The 18,084-nt window shown below is 42.5% G+C and overlaps 1 protein-coding gene across 2 annotated transcripts in view; it reads left to right on the forward strand.

The window, feature by feature from the left end:
* lpar1 (lysophosphatidic acid receptor 1) overlaps nt 1–18,084 on the forward strand; it is a 116,320-nt gene that overhangs the window by 38,975 nt on the left and 59,261 nt on the right. Inside the window, exons 2-3 of one of the 2 annotated variants that reach the window (XM_041186636.1) lie at nt 4,622–4,744; nt 14,298–15,042. In XM_041186636.1, coding sequence (XP_041042570.1) covers nt 14,307–15,042 — 736 coding nt within the window. In that variant the 5' untranslated portion in view covers nt 4,622–4,744; nt 14,298–14,306. The remainder of the gene's footprint in view (nt 1–4,621; nt 4,745–14,297; nt 15,043–18,084) is intronic. The other variant, XM_041186637.1, reaches the window with a different exon arrangement.

Below are 18,084 nucleotides of genomic sequence, written 5' to 3' on the forward strand. Positions count from 1 at the left end.
AAAGATCTGGCAAATGGAGTTTAATGTGGTAAAATGTGAAATTGTTCACTTTGGCAGGAAGAACAAAAAAGCAGAGTATTACTTAAATGGAGAATGGCTGCATTATTCTGAGGTGTAGAGGGATCTAGGTGTTCTAGTACATGAATCACAAACAGTTAGTATGCAGTTACAACAAGTAATTAAGGCTAATGGAATGCTATCCTTTATTACAAAAGGGATTGAACATAAAAGTAAGGATATTATGCTTCAGTTATACAGGGCATTGGTGAGATCACACCTCGAAGACTGTGCAGTTTTGGTCTGCTTATTTAAGGAAGGATGTAAATGCATTGGAGGCTGTTCAAAGGAGGTTTACTAGATTGATACCTGGACTGAGTGGGTTGCTTATGAGGCAAGGTTGGACAGACTGGGCTTGTTTCCACTGGAATTCAGAAGAGTGAGGAGTGATTTGATTAAAGTATTCAAGATCCTGAATGGCCTTGACAATGTCGAAAGGATGTTTCCTCCTGTGGGTGAGTCCAGAACTAGGGAGGCACTGCTTTAAAATTAGGGGTCGCCCTTTTAGGACAAAGATGAGAAATTTTTTTCTCAGGGTTGTGTGACTTTGGAACTCTGCCTCCAAAGGTGGTGGAGGCGGGGTAATTGAATATTTTTAAGGCAGAGGTGGATAAGATTCTTGTTAGTCAAGGGAATCAAAGGTTATCGGGGGGTGATGGGAATGTGGAAATTGACACATAAGAAGATCATCCATGATCTTATTGAATGGCGGAGCAAGCTCGAGGGGCCAAATGGTCTACTCCTGTTACTATTTCTTATGTTCATAAGTTATTAGTGCCCAGACAGCTGAAGGCATGGCCACCAATGGTGGGAATGCTCAAGAGGCAAATATCTTGGAGGGTTGTGAGGATGGAGTTGATTAGAGATAGGGAGGGGCGAGGCCACGGAGGGACTTGAAAACAAGAATGAGAATTTTAAAATGGAAATTGCTTGACTGGGGACAGTGTTGCTTAGCGAGAGCAGGGATGATGGGTGAAGAGGATTTAGTGTGAGTAAGCAGTTGGGCATTGAGATAATAACTGGATAACCTGTTTTTGTGATGTTGATGGAGGCATAAATATTTGCCAGGGCATGATACTAAGCCACAACAGAGGATATAATTGAACTCCCTCCTTAACAGCACTGTGGGTGTACCTACATCACAGGGACTGTAACGGTTCAAGAAAGCAGCTCACCACCACCTTCTCAAGGGCAATTAGGGATGGGCAATAAATGCTGGCCCGGCCAGTGACGCCCACATCCCATGAATGAATAACAAAAATGTTCGAAAGGCAGAAATGGGAAGAACAGTTGTGGAATTAGCATTTCACTATCTTCCCACCACAGGCAGTGACATCAAACATTGATTATAATGACTAAATTAGCGCCAAAAATACAGGATGTATTTCTGTTGCCGGTATGATGAAATCATTATGATTAACTAACATTTTGTGTTAACTAGTAATGCATCATCTATGTTTGATTGTGAGTCTGATTGTAATATGCAGCAATTTTAGAGCATCCTTAAACTTTTCTTTATTCATCCACAGGATGTGGGCTTCGCTGGCTGGGCCAGCATTTATTGCCCATCCCTAATTGTCCTTGAGAAGGTGGTGGTGAGCTGCTGCCTTGAACTGCTGCAGTCCATGTGATGTAGGTACACCCATGGTGCTGTTAGGGAGGAAGTTCCAGGATTTTGACTCAGTGACATTGAAGGAACAGCGATATATTTCCAAGTCAGGGTGGTGTGTGACTTGGAGGGGAGCATCCAGGTGGTGGTGTTCCCGTGTGCCTGTTACCCTTGTCCTTCTAGATGGTAGAGGTTGTGGGTTTGAAAGGTGCTGTCGAAGGAGTCCTGGTGAGTTGCTGCAGTGCATCTTGTAGATGGTACACACTGTGGCTACTGTGCTTTGGTGCAAGACATTTTATACTTGGGCATCAGGCAGCAGTAGTGGAGAAGTGATGAATAGCAAAAGTAGATTTTAAACAGGTGTTTGAGCTGGGGAGAGTTGCAGCAAAGCAAAAGAATTTAGGGAGGCAATTTGTGTACAAATGTGATTCTGGTGACAGTGAAGGAGCTAACAATGAGCAGTAGACTCATGTTAATTTGAAAGGAGTCTGCCAGAGATGATCTTATCGTGTCTACGGACAGTCTAAACATGGCCCAGCCAGAACTAGACACATTTTTGCGCTTTGTTGTTGAATTCAGCAAGATCTGCAACAGTGCAGCGTTCCTCTAGCGAGATGCCAGAGATGGAAATGGCAATTTGGAGAGACTCCATTAAAGAGCATGTGCTAAACTGTGTTACTGGGAGCCAGTGTAGTCTGAGCAGGATCAGGGTGACAGTTATAAGTGGGTTTTTGTTTGGGCTAAAACTTTTAAGGCTGCATACAATCAGGCTGAGCTTGTAGCAGGCATTCAGGAATAAGTCGGGGTCAAAAGAGAATTGTTGCAGCAGCACCTTTCACAGCGTCAGGCTGTTGCAAAGAGTTTTACAGTCAATTAGGCACTTCTGAAGTGTAAAGTTGTTTACCCTCTTTGATCCTTCTAGATGTCTTTGGGATGGCTATATCCCTTCTGAGATATTTGTTGTTATGCAGGAAATTTGGCACCCAATCGATACACAGCGATCTCCCTCAAATGGTGATGTGATGAGGCAGGTAATTTGTTTCTGTGATGTTCACCGAGGGATGCATGTTGACCATGGTACAGGGGAGAAGTTAGTTCTGTTGAAGAGTCCTACAGACTCGAAATGTTAACTGTGTTCCTCTCTGCAGATGCTGTCAGACCTGCTGAGTTTTTCCAGGTATTTTTATTTTTGTTACAGTGGAGAAGTCTCTTGCTCCTGAGGTAGGAGATGGAGTTGGGGAGGTGTTGGAAGAGAATTCCAGGCTTCAGGCCCAGGCAGTCAAAGGCAAGGCCACCTGTGGTGCAGCGATGGGGCCTGAATTGGAGGAGTGCCGAGATGTCTGAGGAGTCTCTGGCTGGAGGAGGTTCCGGAAATAGGGAAGGGCAAGGCCATGGAGGGTAGTGAAAATAAAATCAAGGCGTTGCCAGACTAGGAAGCAGCGAAGTTTGGCAAGCAGAGAGCAAAGAGTGTTAACTGTTAGCCTGGAACACTGGTGGGTTTCTATGTGTCAATTGATACCCGCTTCTGACAGAGCACTTGGGGAATCAGAGACATGTATTCCACAACATTGTACCACTTGATGGTGAGAGATTTAATTCACAGCACTATACCAGTTAGAATTTAATTAAAAGAGCATTAGAATTAATTAAAATAGTTCCTAGAGGCCTGAAAAAAAAAATTATCCTGTGAGAATAATGTTGTACAATTGCTTGGTGTGTTTATGTAGCCTTCATTGTCAGATAGAATACTGCCACATCAGCTGGTAGTCCAATGATTGGGTTCAGAGCTGTGATTTTCCACCTCACCTTACCACCCCACCCCACCCCTCAAACTACTGAGTTCCCCATCTGAGTTCTGAGAAACGAATTTAAGGTAAAATGTGCATGTACAAAGAGCGAGGAAAAAAACGAAAGAGCATCATCAATTGTCCATACACAACATACGAACAAGGAGCAGGAGTTGGCCATTCAGCCCCTCGAGCCTGCTCCGCCATTTAATAAGATCATGGCCGATCCGATAGTAAACTGAAATCTGCATCCCGCTTACCCCCGATAACCTATCACCCCCTTTGCTTACCATGAATCTATCTACCTCTGCCTTAAAAATATTCAAAGACTCTCTACCTGAAAAGGCGGTGGAAACAGAGTTCCAAAGACTCACGACCCTCTGAGTGAAATTTTTTTTGTCTCATCTCTTTTTTAAATGGGCGACCCCTTTATTTTTAAACAGTGGCCGCGCTCCCACCAACCGTGTCTGACTAGGAAAAGAAAAATAATTTGCATTTTATAAAGTGCCTTTCACAACCCTGGAACACCCCAAAAGCACTTTACAGCCAATGAAGTACTTTTGAAGTGTGGTCACCTGTCGGGATCTGGGAAACGCAGCAGTTAGTTTGTGCACAGGAAGATCCCACAAACGTCAATGAGGCACACAACCAGATAATGCGTTTTCGAAAAACGGTGAATGTTAGTTGAGAGCCAAAAGGCTGGCCCGGACAACTTGTGAGGTGCGGGTAGGAATCCTTCCCGTTCTTTGTTGGAATTATGCCCCGGGATCCCTTGCGTCTGCTTGAGAGAGAGCAGTCGCCCTGTCCGATTTATCGCGTGGTTGGGCCAGGATGGAGTTTGTGTTCACTGAATCCTCTTTAATGCAGCAAATAATTGTTTGCAGTCTAACCCTGGGATTCCAAAATTACAGAATAGTATGGAAATAATTGTGGTTTACTGGTTTTGTCATTTTCGTTGAAATTTTAGAGAATATTGTAGTGAGATGGCCAAAAACAAAACATACACCAATTCCGAGAACTAGGATTTCTGATCCATTAACTATGTTGGAGTGAGATTACTTAAATATACATTTGTGCTATTTTGTTTTATCAGGCAGTTTACCCCTTTTTAGATTAATGGTTTATGCATATTACGTTGCTTTAAGCTAGTTTTTGTTAATCCCTCCAGGCTGAGATAGAACTGCAAGGATACTCTGTTCCTTTCGTGGATAGTGGATGAAATTTGCCTAAAAGCAGACCCACACAACTTTAATCTGAAAAGGCGGTACAGTGGTGACTATTGGACAACAAGGTAAATAAAAACACCAGCTTGCATTTGCACGGTGCCTATGACCTAGTAAAGCAGCCTGAGGGGTTTCACAGGAGCATAATTGAACACAATGTGGTTTTGAACTGCATCAGGATTTGGGACAGCTATCCAAAAACTTGCTCAAGGTTTTTAGGAGCGCTGGAGGAGGTTTAGAGTGGGAATTCCAGGGCTTGGGGCCCAGGCAGCTGAAGGCACGGTCGCCAATGGTGGAACAATGGAAATAATGATGTTTCCTTGGTTTTTTTTCTACCGTAGCTGGAGAAGTTGAAGCACTGAAATTTGGTACAAATAACAATTCAGGAATTGAGTGGGAGAGAGCTGGGCAAGATCCAGGCATTACAACTAATACTTTACAAATTGGGATGATGCTGTATTGCAGTATAAATAATGTTTCTCGGTGGGGTGGGGAGAGAGTTTGGCTCAGTAACAAGGATTGTACAATGTTCTATATGTAAGTCAATCATCTCTTGTTGCAAAGCTATGTGTCTGGGAGCTGACCCCGCGCTGCCTTGTATCTGCTAGTACAATGGTATAGTCTGTGCTTGCACTGCCTGGTGACCGCGATCGGATATTTTGCAAGTGTATCTCCTCTTCAATCACTTTCTGAAGGTGAGCTGCTCAAACACTTGCTGGGAAAAGGCATGATCCAAGTCGATGTGCTGCAATATTTCATTGACAGGTGTTAAGGTCAGACTGAGGCAATTCAACCAGTACAATTTAACATGTCTACAGGTAACAAAATAAAGAACATGCCACGTTTCCCTGTAATGGGTGGATTGTCTTTCTTCATTTGCATTCTAACCATCATGCAGTCTTTGCTGGGCCTGTCTGCTTTGCAGGATTTTGTTCAGTTAACCTTATCTCCATACCTGGGTGTGTTTTATCTCTGTCCCGGGTCAGGGAGGGATTCCTAGCTGGGAGCTGGGTCCCCACACCCGTAGCTCCCTAACCTAGTGATGTGAGCTGTTCATGATTACTGAGACAGGCTAATTAATTCCTCCTTCTTCATTGACTATGACTAATTAATATCAAAGCTCATGCATTAGCATCTCTATTACCTGAGGCTGTTCTATTCAAATCATTTACACAGATATGCCTGGAGGTGGGGTTGGGAGAGAAGGGGTTTTGGGGTTCATCTTTGAAGATGGCAGGACATATTGAGAGAGAAGTTAACAAAGCATATGGGATCTTGGATTTCATAAATAGAGGCGTTGAGTACAAAAGCAAGAAAGTTGTGCTGAACCTTTATAAAGTTTTGTTAAGGCTATAACTGGAGTATTGTGTCCAATTCTGGTCACCATAGTTTAGGAAGGATGTGAGGGTCCAGAAGAGATTTACTAGAACCGTTCCAAGGATTTAGCCACAAGGTTAGGTTGGAGTTGTTCTTAAAAGTATTGGTGAATCAGCTGTTTAGTGTTGCGGTATCTGCTTAATTGTGAGTGCTGGGAATTTACAGAATAATTTTCATGGCAGTGTTAGATGCCAACAAAAAAAGCTACTTGTGTAGAATGCTTTAAAGAGCATTCAATGCTCAAAGCGTTCACTACTCTCCGCAAAATGTCAATAACCCATTCAGATGGAACAACAGCAACAGGCTGAGGAGGTCTGTGGTTCCATGAATGCGCATGTAATTCAGGTTGTCAGCTGGTGAAATCTAAAAATAATCCATTGCCATTGCTTCTCATCAGATCACAGCCATTTGAGACACAGTGATATGGTCTGGTTATAAGAAATAGTCGTACCGCTGTGTATGAAACAGAGCACACAATTGTGTGATTAAAATATTGATGTCGAAAAGGTCCCATATCTAAACCTTCTCTCCTCTTTTCAAGAACCACTGAATCAGATTACTAGAACAGTACTGTACACCTCCCAATAACGATTCAGCATCCTTATCAGTTTAATTAGTCCAGAGGTAGGACATTTCTGGATTCTTTTTCCCAACACCATGGATTTGGGAATTTACATAATGCATAAATTCACAGAATCATTACAACACAAAAGTAGATGTTGCCAGAGGTTACCGGTAACGGTTGTTGGCTTAGTACAAAGAGGAGAAGAATCAATTCTCTCTTAACTCTAAATTCGCTTTATTCACATTCACATCTACATATAGCTTATACGTCTGGTTAAATATAGACATGCAGTTTACAGCAGGTTATACAGTTTTATACCCAAAACTAGGATCTAAATGCACACCAGTGGGTTTCTCTGACACTCCCTGAGTGGTCACAGAATATAAAAGCTAATACCCGAAAAGGAGAGCTGGCGCTGGCCAGGCATTCTGTTCTCTCTCTCTTGTGTCTCTACGTTGCTGACGTAGGTTCTTACGCTTCTGCAATGGTTGGTCTCTGGAGTTCTCACTGGCTCCACGCCTGAAATTCTTCATTCTTATTCCGAAATCTTATCTCTCCAAGCTGTGCTGTCTCTCTCCCGTTGGTTTAGGCCTGCTTGCCTTGTCTGTGGGTGGCATCTTTTCATTGGCTTTGTCCCAAGGATTTAGTTGCATTACCTCGTTACTCCTTTTCTAAATAAGGACTTGTGTCTTATCTCTTTCCCTTTGTTCTTCAAGAAACTCAGCTACTTCAAACTGGTTCCAGCCAGCTCAGGCCAGTGACTGGAATCAGGTTACTTCAAGTCAAAAGTTGCTTTTGCCTGTGTCAGCAGTTCGGCTGCAGCCCCTAGCCAACAGAGGCCAGTCAGCCCATTGAGTCTATGCTGGCTCTCTGTCGAGCAACCCAGTCAATCCCATTCTCCCGCTCTGCCTCCATAGCCCTGCAAGTTTTTTTCCCTCGAGCTCTTGTCTAATTTACTTTAGAAATCATCAATCGCCTCCGCTTCCACTCTTGTAGTCAGCGAGTTCCAGGTCATTACCACTTGCTTGTAAAAATGTTCTTCCTCACATTGCCCCTGCGCCTCTTGCAAAAAAAAAGGCTTCCCCCACCTCCACAACCCTCCAGTCCTTGTGCAATTAGCCAATTGGAACAGCTTTTCTTTATCTACCTTATCTAAACCTGTCATCATCTTGTTCATCTCTATCAAATCTTCCCTCAATGCCCTTTGCTCCAAGGAGAACAGCCCAGCTTCTTCACCCTAACCTTGTGACTAAATCCCTCATCCCTGGAACCATCCTGGTAAATCTCCTCTGCACCCACTCGAGGGCCCTCAGATCCTTCTTAAAATGTGATCAGAACTGGTCATAATGCTCTAGTTGTGGCCTAGCTAGAGCTTTATAAAGGTTCAGCACAACTTCCCTGCTCTTGTACTGAATATATTTATGAAGTCTAAGCTCTCGTATGTTTTGCTAACTACTCACTCAGCATGTCCTGCCGCCTTCAAAGATCAGTGCACATGAACCCGACACAAGGTAGAAACCTTGGACGGGATTTTCCGGCCACAGCTTCCTCCGGGATCGTCCGGTCCTGCCGGGAGTCGATGGACTTTTGGCAGGGCTGCTGAATTTCCCATTGCGACTGCCCCCCACAACAGGGCTGGAAAATTGCAGCCCTGGACACGACTGTTGTCACTATTAGTGACTGAGCACTTTGTGCATTTGGCTGACATTCCTTTGTGTGCTCTTTCAGCATTGACCCATCTATTTAAGTGTGTTGGCGCCTGTGTTAAAATAGAAGACAGCCGTGTGATTGAGATGTGTTGAGTGTGCATCCTTTAAAGTAATTTCTAGGTTTTATTCTTATTTTTTGTGTTTACTTTACTCAGAACGCCATATTTCATAATAACTGCCACAATCTGATGAATGGGCTTTGGTTGCTTTTTAAATACTTTAAGTAAGGGTTGTAAATCTAAGATGCTCTGTGTTACTAAGTAGGCAGTAACCCATGCTGAGGTTCTTGCATTCTTAAAACGGCGTTTTACATTCCGTGAACATAACCACACCCACTTAAATCTCTTACCAATGACGATAGATGTATAACTGCAGCCATTCCCTGGTACAAAAGGCATTGTTGTCTCATGCCATAATTGACTCTGTGAGGAATTTTAACCCCAAAAGGCAGGTTTGGGTCAGGTGGGAGGTTAAAAATCATGAATCTGGATCTCATCCGTCCGCTCCCGGTTTTAGCAGAAGCGGGATTGTGGTGTGGGGCTTGGTGGGGTGTGGGCGAGGTTGGGGGAGTTTGAGGGACCAACCTGCTTCAAGGAGATGCATTGGCATTTTAAATATTATAATGAGGAACCTCATTTTATTCACCGTTTTGAGTTGAACTGTGGAGAGCTGGGTTTTTCAAACATCAGGGAACCAGAGCACCTAAGCCCAACAGGGAATGGTGTTTCAATGAGTAAGTGCCTTTTTCACCTCCCTGCTGTACCCAGAGTCTCCTGCCTGTACAACTTCCGAGCAATCAGAGTCCCCATGTGGCTCTGTTTCACCCCCCCTCCCCCTGCACCCCAAACCCTGGTAACCTTCCTCCTCTCTTTCTTCCCATCCCCAAATCAGGTTCTCTGGGATCGACCCTCATCTGAATCACCACAGCCTGAGAAATCTACCCCTCCTCCCCCCAAGCCCCACACTCCTGTAATCAACCCTCTCAGATGTGGATCTACTTGGTTACCTGGCCCCTGCACCGGTCCCCCCTCTAGACTGTTCCCTGTCCGACTGGAAGGCAAGCCTGTCAATCAGGGAGTCGGTCATAACGTCACATGCATGCTGTGGAGTTAAAACTCCATAATGTGTAGGCAGTCCCCGTCTTCCAGACTCCCCGCACCTGTTCAGCTCCAACAGCACACCCTGTCCCCTTTCCTGACAAGGCAGCTAAGTTAACATTCAGCCCTTTGTTGTAATAGATGTGATACAACTGTACTTTATCTCTAAAACATCCTGTATTGTGAAGTGGGATTAGGGCTGCGGTTTGCTCCTGTAATGGTAACTGTGGTACGTATCTCTCGCCCTATTAAAATAGTCTTTTGTTTTACAAAGAATTTACTGCACGGGAGCAGGCTTTTTGTCCTAAGCATGTCCACGCCAGTATTTAGGATCTACACGAGCCTCCTCCCACTTTATTTCATTTAACTGTCTCAGCACACACTGCAGTTTTTTTCTCCCTCACGTGCTTAAATAGCTTCCCTTAGATGCATTTATGCTGTTCACCTCAAGCTATCCATATGTTAGTGATTTCCACATGCTCACCATTCTTTGGGTGAGGAGGTTTTTGTGTAATTACTTAATGAATTTATTATTGATTATATTATGTTTATAGCTCCTCATTTTGGATAGCTCATTCCCCACAGGTAGAAACAGCTTCTCTACATTTGTACCATCAAACCCCTTCATAATTTGAAGTACCTCCTGTTAGGTCACCCTTTGGCCTTTTCTTTTCTAAAGAACTCCAACCTTCAACAGTCTTTCCTGATAACTATAGTCCCCCAGTTTTGGTGGTACCTTCGGAAATCTTTTTGCAGCTTCTCCAGCTACTCTGCATCTTTTTTTTCCTTGTGAGATTGGGTCTAGAACCATACAAGGCTCTCCTAGTGTAGTCTAACCAAGTTCTGTGCAAGTCTAACCTAATCATTCTGGTTTTTCAAACGTATTTCACCATAAATGAACCCCAAAATTTGCCATTGTAGTTGTTTGTCTGCTGTGGTTCAGTGGGTAGCGTGCTCAGTTCTTGAGTCCACAAGCTGAAGAGTGAAATTCTATTCTGGAGACTTGAGTACATAATCTATTTTGATAGTCCAGTGCAGGGAGTGCCGCACAGTTGGGAGGTGCTGACTTTTTGGATGAGATGCCAAATCTCTTGAGCATTTCTCTTTACCAGATATAAAAACATTGAAAATGATTGGGTGGGGGGGCAGAAAAGTATGTTTGGCTTACAGTCGAGCATCATCTGATTGGGTAATGAGTCATCTTCTTTCCAATTGGATAGGAGGGCAGTATGTCACAAGGAGGGATGTGTTGGCCGATGTATGGCTAGAGCGTTGGGGCAAGCCATGTGACAAAACCTCCAGGAATACACTGAATCACAGTTGACAATCCTACCCTCAACCAACATCACAAAAACAGATTATCTGGTCATTATAACATTACTGTTTGTGGGAGCTTGCTGTGCACAAAATTGGTTGCCACGTTTCCTACATTACAGCAGTGACTACACTTCAAAACTAACTAATTGGCCATAAATCACTTGGCTATCTAGAGTTAATGAATGATGCTGTATAAATGCAAGTTTTCTTTCTTTCTAATTAGTATATACATTCATTGAACAATCATCGGGAGATAACCTTTTAAAATCCATCTAAATTATAATCCTCTTGCATTTCATAATTGCGATTTTGACTCTGAGGTGATAACTACTGTTACTTATTACTCATATGGAGGAAACAGAGGTGAATGATGACATGGTTGTTGAGAATTTCTGGAGTTTAAATTCATACCAGAAGATTAGAAAATAGCTGGTTTGCAAGTATTGCCATGAGAATTTGCAGACCAGTCAATTTGATGTTTAACACAGAAGGAGACCATTCAGCCCATTATACCTGTGCTGGCTCTTTGAATGATCTATCCAATTAATCTCATCACCACCCCACCATCTCCTACCTCATGCTCATACCCCATAGCCTTGCATTTTTTACCTCTTCAAATATTTATCCAGCTCCCTTTTAAAAGTTACTATTGACTCTGAGCCCTTGAGATATTAGGACAGGAAACAGGTAGGTTTTCAGGAGCATCTTAAGGGAGGAGAGTGACGTAGTAAGGCAGAGAGGTTGAGTGAGGGAATTTGAGTTTAGGGCTAGGAAGCTGAAAGTTCAACTGCCTGTTGTTACTTTCCTGATAGCCAGTTAGTGAAGGATGAAACCGGAGCCCATCTTTACGCAGTTTAAATTTATTCACAGGGCTTAATATTACAAGTATAAACCTCCTAACTCAACTATGCACCGTGTCTGTCAGTGTCTCTTTACACCCTCTTTTGAGAACTAATGAAAATAAAACAAATTAATGAAAAAATAATTAAGTTGACAGTATCTTAAAGGGACACTGCAACAAAAAACAAAACTTTAAAAGGAAACTTACCAAATCAAACTAAAATGTTGTTCTTGGGGCGGACGATGCACCCCAGCCCCTGTGGTGCTCACCAGTCCCGGAAGGCCTCCAGGAATATCTGGGTGCAATGTCCCTTTATATGTGCTCAAGTAACAACCCAGCCTTCCATCTGCACATAGTTAGCCACAATTTATATACAATTAACACCAGTGGTGGAAAGATAGAGATCGGGGAACGCACATAAGAGGTCAGAATTCGAGGAGTGCAGAGAGCTCAGAGTAATAGAGATGGAAGAGGTGACGGAGATAGGGAGGAACAAGTGCAATGGTTCTCCTTCTAACTGGGTAGTTGTGGTCAGTGCTTTGGCTTAGGTAGCAATATTAGGTTCTTGTATGTAGAATGTCAATCTGAGTTTGCAACTGATGGCAAATAGTGCAGCAAAAGATGTTCTAAAGTTAGGTGTTAAATTCCAAGTGATCTGCAAGATTAGTAATGCGTCTTAATGGCTCATTGTATTTGATGAGAAATATAAAGTGATGGCTATGAAAATCATTTATAATATAGCGTAGTATAAGTGTAAAGAAGTTTTGCTTTACACCTGCCCTGCTGTCATAATGTAATGCTGACACAGGAAATGAAGCTGTGTGATTCCCCGTGAGAGGCAGTGTTGCTGCTGTTTGGATTGAAGCCAGTTCTGGCTTATGCACCAGATTAACACTCCCAATTTAGTGTTGTTGTAAAGTGATTTCAGTTTCAAGCCAACAGTAAATTTATTAAGCGCTAATGCACCGTGAATGCGATGAATCAAGCGAAATATCTGGCTGTGGTAGTTTCCTGAAATGTCTCTAGCTGTTGCCGTGTTGAGCAGGATATTGACGTGCAGTGACTGATTTCCTAGGATGTATGCGAGTCCAGGAAAGTGTTGCAATGTATAAAGTTGTTGTAGAACCAAGAGTGGAGAACTGTGCCCACTTCTGGTCTGGCTACTTGCAATCTTATCTACTACTTGAGTCAGTAAGTTGGATATACAAATAGAATCGATGTAAATTTTGTAGAAATAGATGCAATTAGCTTTAGAAACCAAATCAATCCATAATTCAATATTAGATAATTTACGTTATAAATCTAATGTGCAGTGACTTATCTGTGGCATTGACCTGGGAATACAGGGAAATCAGTTATTTTTTAACATGGTGTTTTAACATGAGTGTTGTGGGGGAATTCTCAAGTGATAGGCTCAGTTTAAATTTCAGAAGCAAGTTTCCCAGGAAATTAACTGCGAATTAATGACAGCGCCATTATCTAATTCAATCAGTGAGTCCGGGGGCTGGAGAGATGCACTGAGAGTTGCAAAACCCTAGGCCTTGCTGGTCAGTTTGCATTCATTCTTCCGAATACCTCTCAGCAATTAGCATCTTGCCTTTAACCTCCCTGCTACTTCTAACAACTTAAAAAAAAATTCATTGTGTGTGGGCATCACCGGCTAGGCTGGCATTTATTGCCCATCCCTAATTGTCCTTGTTCAGAGGGCATTTAAGAGTCAACCACATTGCTGTTGTAGGGATAGCAGATTTCCTTCCCTAAAGGGACATTAGCGAACCAGATGGATCTTTACAACAATCGACAATGGTTTTGTGGTCATCATCAGGCTTTTACTGAATTCAAATTTTACCATCTGTCATGGTGGGATTCGAACCTGGGTCTCTGGAATACTAGCCCAGTGACAATACCACTAGGCCTCCTCATGTAATTACATATTAATTACCCGTTCAACTCACTACAGAAAGTTAGGGTTCCTAACAGCATAATGTGAACTTCTCCAGTGTGAACCTCTTCAGTCCAGAAAAGTGAACAACTTAAAACTGTTAAATAATAATTTTGCATGTAGTAAATTGTTGTTAGATTTTAAAAATGTCAAATTTATATTTTTTCTTGTTTTTCACCTCTCTCTTAATCCAATCTTTCCTTCTTTCTTTCTTTCTTTCTTTCCTTCTTTCCTTCTTTCTTTCCTTCTCTACCTGATTTGACTCTAATGTGCTCCTTTTTTCTTCTCCCCTGTTCCTCTGTTTCTTTCTCAATCCTTAAATCTCTTTGGTTATGGAGAGAGACTGTTGGTCCCATCGTTCACTGAAGTCCCAGATGCCCTCACTGTGCCCTTATTGATACTCAACTTTACCCAACTTACAGCATTTATCGTTTTTGAAGGGGGGGGGGGGTGTGGAACGAGGTGCAAATTAATGACATCTGTCCCGACATGCCCTGTCCTTGCAAAATTTCCTCCATTATTTCCCATGCCTGGACAGCGAACAGTTTAGCTGAGATCTGTTAACCTGCAGCAGGTCCTGGTCCCTATCACATACATGTGGTAAGATGATTGTCTATCAAGGGTGAAAGGAAAATTAATGAAGTTTGGCAAATATTGTTTCAAAATTGCGTTTGAAATCAGATTGCGATAATCAAGGCCGCACTACTCAGTGTAATGTATTTTAGGTAATTGTTTCTGGCTTGCACTTAACTCCTCCTTCTTGTCATTCTTAGGTTGCCAGAATGGAAGAACAGTGCTTCTACAATGAAACCATTACCTTTTTTTACAACAACAGTAAAAAGCCCCTAGCAAAAGAATGGAACACAATCAGCAAGCTTGTCATGGGGCTGGGTATCACCGTGTGCATCTTCATCATGCTTGCTAACCTGCTTGTTATGATTGCCATCTATGTGAACCGTCGTTTCCATTTTCCTATTTATTATTTGATGGCAAATTTAGCGGCGGCCGACTTCTTTGCAGGCCTGGCCTATTTTTACCTCATGTTCAACACAGGACCCAACACCCGCAGGTTGACCGTTAGTACGTGGCTTCTCCGCCAGGGCCTCATAGACACCAGCCTCACCGCTTCGGTGGCTAACCTGCTGGCCATTGCCATCGAGAGGCACATAACTGTCTTCCGCATGCAGCTCCACACCAGGATGAGCAACCGGCGCGTCGTCGTGGTGATTGTGGTGATATGGACTATGGCCATCGTCATGGGCGCTATCCCAAGTGTGGGTTGGAATTGCATCTGCAACATCAACATCTGCTCCACCATGGCGCCACTCTACAGCAGCTCCTACTTGGTATTTTGGGCTATTTTCAACCTGGTCACCTTTGTCGTTATGGTGATCCTATACGCCCACATCTTTGTCTATGTACGGCAGAGGACGATGCGAATGTCTCGCCACAGCTCAGGACCCCGCAGAAACCGTGACACCATGATGAGCCTGTTGAAGACGGTTGCTATAGTGCTTGGTAAATGTTTCCTTTCTCTTTCTATTGAAAGGCTGCCAAAAGTTAATTGACGTCTATTATTTGCATTTGGCTCTTTTCCTTTTCATTCTTCGAGCCTTTAGAGATAAGATTAAGACTTGTTGGGCAATAATAAAGTGCAAAACTGAAGCTTCTTGTGGATATCACTTCAGCTATCTTCTAAAAAAAATGGTCAAGAAATATTTATCTCTAAACGTCTATAACAAATGAGATGCTTGCTACGGGGCAGTGTAATATTGTCCAAATGGCCCTTGTGATGCATATTTCAGTATTTCATGATAAAAGCATTTCCAGCTTCTAATTGTTTATCAGTTTGTACAGGGCTCCTCATTTCTGCTGTCCTTCAGCTGGCTCAGTATAAACATTTTCATGCAATCTTGAAGAATGTGTAAATTTAGGAGCCTTTAGTAGTGTTTTTAAGTTTTATTTTGCTTGGTTGACCGGAAGTGTGCTAAACCAGTGCCGATGACCCATGTTTGCTTGAATAAGACCAGAATGAGAGGGTACAGGACAGATTGGGGCTCTTTCCTCCATGTAAGGAGAAGGCTGAGGGGTGATGTAATGGAGGTCTTTAAAATCATGAAAGGGCTAGATAGAGTAGACGTGGAGAATATGTTCACCGCTTGTGGGGAGTCCAAAACCAAAGGTCATAAGTACAAGGTAGTCACAATTAAATCCCATAGGGAATGCAAGAGAAACGTCTTTATCCGGAGAGAATGTAGAATTTGCTACCACAAGGAATGCTTGAGGCAGATAGTGTAGATGTATTTGAGGAGAAGCTGGAAAAGTACATGATGGAGAAAGGAACAGAAGCATAGGGTGATATGAAATAGGATGGGAGGATGCTTGTGTTGTGCATAATCCAGTTGGGCTGAATGGCCTGTTTCTGTGCTATGAAAGCTGTGTAATTCTCAGGCTGCCAGAAGGTGGCTTCATTGTGGATTTTGAGAGTCTATCTCATTGTCAGTCTTGAAGTTTGAGGCTGAACAACAAGGAACCAATTCAACATTCAGATATGAGTTAAGTCATTGCCTGTTTGTGGTCCAAAAGTGATTTAAAGGAATGGCTGTTTCCTCTACCATTTGTTATCAGTTTGACAGATGCCTGGTACTGTGAGGCAGTATTGTACATCAACATTACTGAGACCTGCACAACAAGAGCTTCTGCCAGAAGTTTCAAAAATAGCTCTCTTTGTTCGCTAATATGATGAAAGAAACGCCTTTCACTTAGAAGAATTGTTATTTGGTCGAGGATGGTGACACACTGGGATATCTTCTCTTGTACTCCATGTTCTTGATCAGTTGACATTTGGACACAAGAACTTTCAGACTGGTTATCACTGGGAAAGATAGGGAACTTAACTCAGCGCACTGTTCTATGCAACAATTCTGTTTGTTGTCTTGCCTGAGCTTCCAGCTTGACTCAGCAGGTACTAATTTAGTGAGCAGTTTGGAGTTGTTAACCCACAGTTGCATGTTTCTCCTCAGATGTACAGAAACTTTGTAATTTCCAGCACAACAATGATGTAAGTGCCAGGGCGCACTGATTTCTCTGAGGAAATTTGTGCATAAAGTAACTAACTGTGGTATCTTCTGCATCTCTTTCTTTTTTAAAATAGCATCAGAATCTGCTGCATTCATGTTGTAGGGTGGCTGAGTTGTACTGTTAGTGATAGAAGTGCAGACACTTCTTGGGTTTATTAAATGTTAAGTTTATTTGCAATATACTCAGCAGCAACTACACGTGTGCTTTCAATTCCAACTCTATCTCTACGCTGACTGCGGCGGTAGCTCACACGATTCTCCCATTGGTTACTATAGATCATGTGGTCTTCCTTAACCAGTATTATTCTTAAAGTTACATTACGCACTAAATATAACCATAATTACCACAATTAGAGAAAAATTTCCAGGATTGTATTTTCTGAAACCGGTTCATGTTTAATGTGCGTGAGTGATGGTCTTGATGGCTGCAAGCTTTTAATTTTCATGACATCAGAGATTTAAGATGGGTTTAAATAATGGATGTTCTGTGCTTTCCTTGGAGCCCTGATAGTTTACATTGATTTGATTTTGTTTTATGTCTTTTTTTAAAATGATCTGCCACACGCAATGAGATTCTCAGCAAATTTTGGTGTAAAGTGAGCTTAGTACAGGTGCCAGGTAGAAAATACAATTGAGAACCAAGATGAATACAGAAGGTTCAGAGGGGAGGTGAAAAAGTATATTAGAGAAGCAAAGGGGGATTATAAGAAAAGACTGGCAGCCAACATAAAGGGGAATCCCAAAGTCTTCTATAGGCATATAACTAGTAAAAGGGCGGTAAAAGGAGGACTAGGGCTGATCAGGGACCTAAAAGGGAATTTACACGTGGACGAAGGGGCCATGGCTGAGGTATTAAATGAATATTTTGCATCCGTCTTTACCAAGGAGGTTAATGCTACCCAGGCCACGATGACAGATGAGGAAACTAGAAGGGTTCAAAATTGTTAAGGAGGAAGTGTTGAATTGACTGTCGGTACTTAAAATTAACAAGGCACCAGGGCCAGATGAGAGGCATCCAAGGATATTGAAGAAAATGAGTGCATAAATTTCAGGAGCCCTGGACATAATCTTTCAGTCTTCCCTAGACTCAGGGATGATGCTAGAGGACTGGAGAATTGCAAACATTATGCCCTTGTTCAAAAAAGGTTGTAAGGATAAGCCCAGCAATTACAGACCAGTCAGTTTAACTTCAGTGGTGGGCAAGGTTCTTGAAACAATTATTTGGGATGGAATTAGTAGCTACATGGAAAAATATGGATTGATAAGGAAGAGCCAGCATAGATTTCTAAAGGGGAAACTTGCCCGAGTTTTTGAAGAGGTAACAGGAAAGGTCGATGAGGGTAATGCTGTTGATGTGGTGTACATGGACTTTCAAAAGGCATTTGACACAGTGCCACACAACAGACTTATAAGAAAAGTTATTGCTCATAGAATAAAAGGGACAGAAGCAATGTTGATACAAAATTGGGTGAAAAATAGG

This window comes from Carcharodon carcharias, chromosome 4 (genome assembly GCF_017639515.1).
Source record: "Carcharodon carcharias isolate sCarCar2 chromosome 4, sCarCar2.pri, whole genome shotgun sequence".
NCBI classification, from domain to species: Eukaryota; Metazoa; Chordata; class Chondrichthyes; order Lamniformes; family Lamnidae; genus Carcharodon; species Carcharodon carcharias.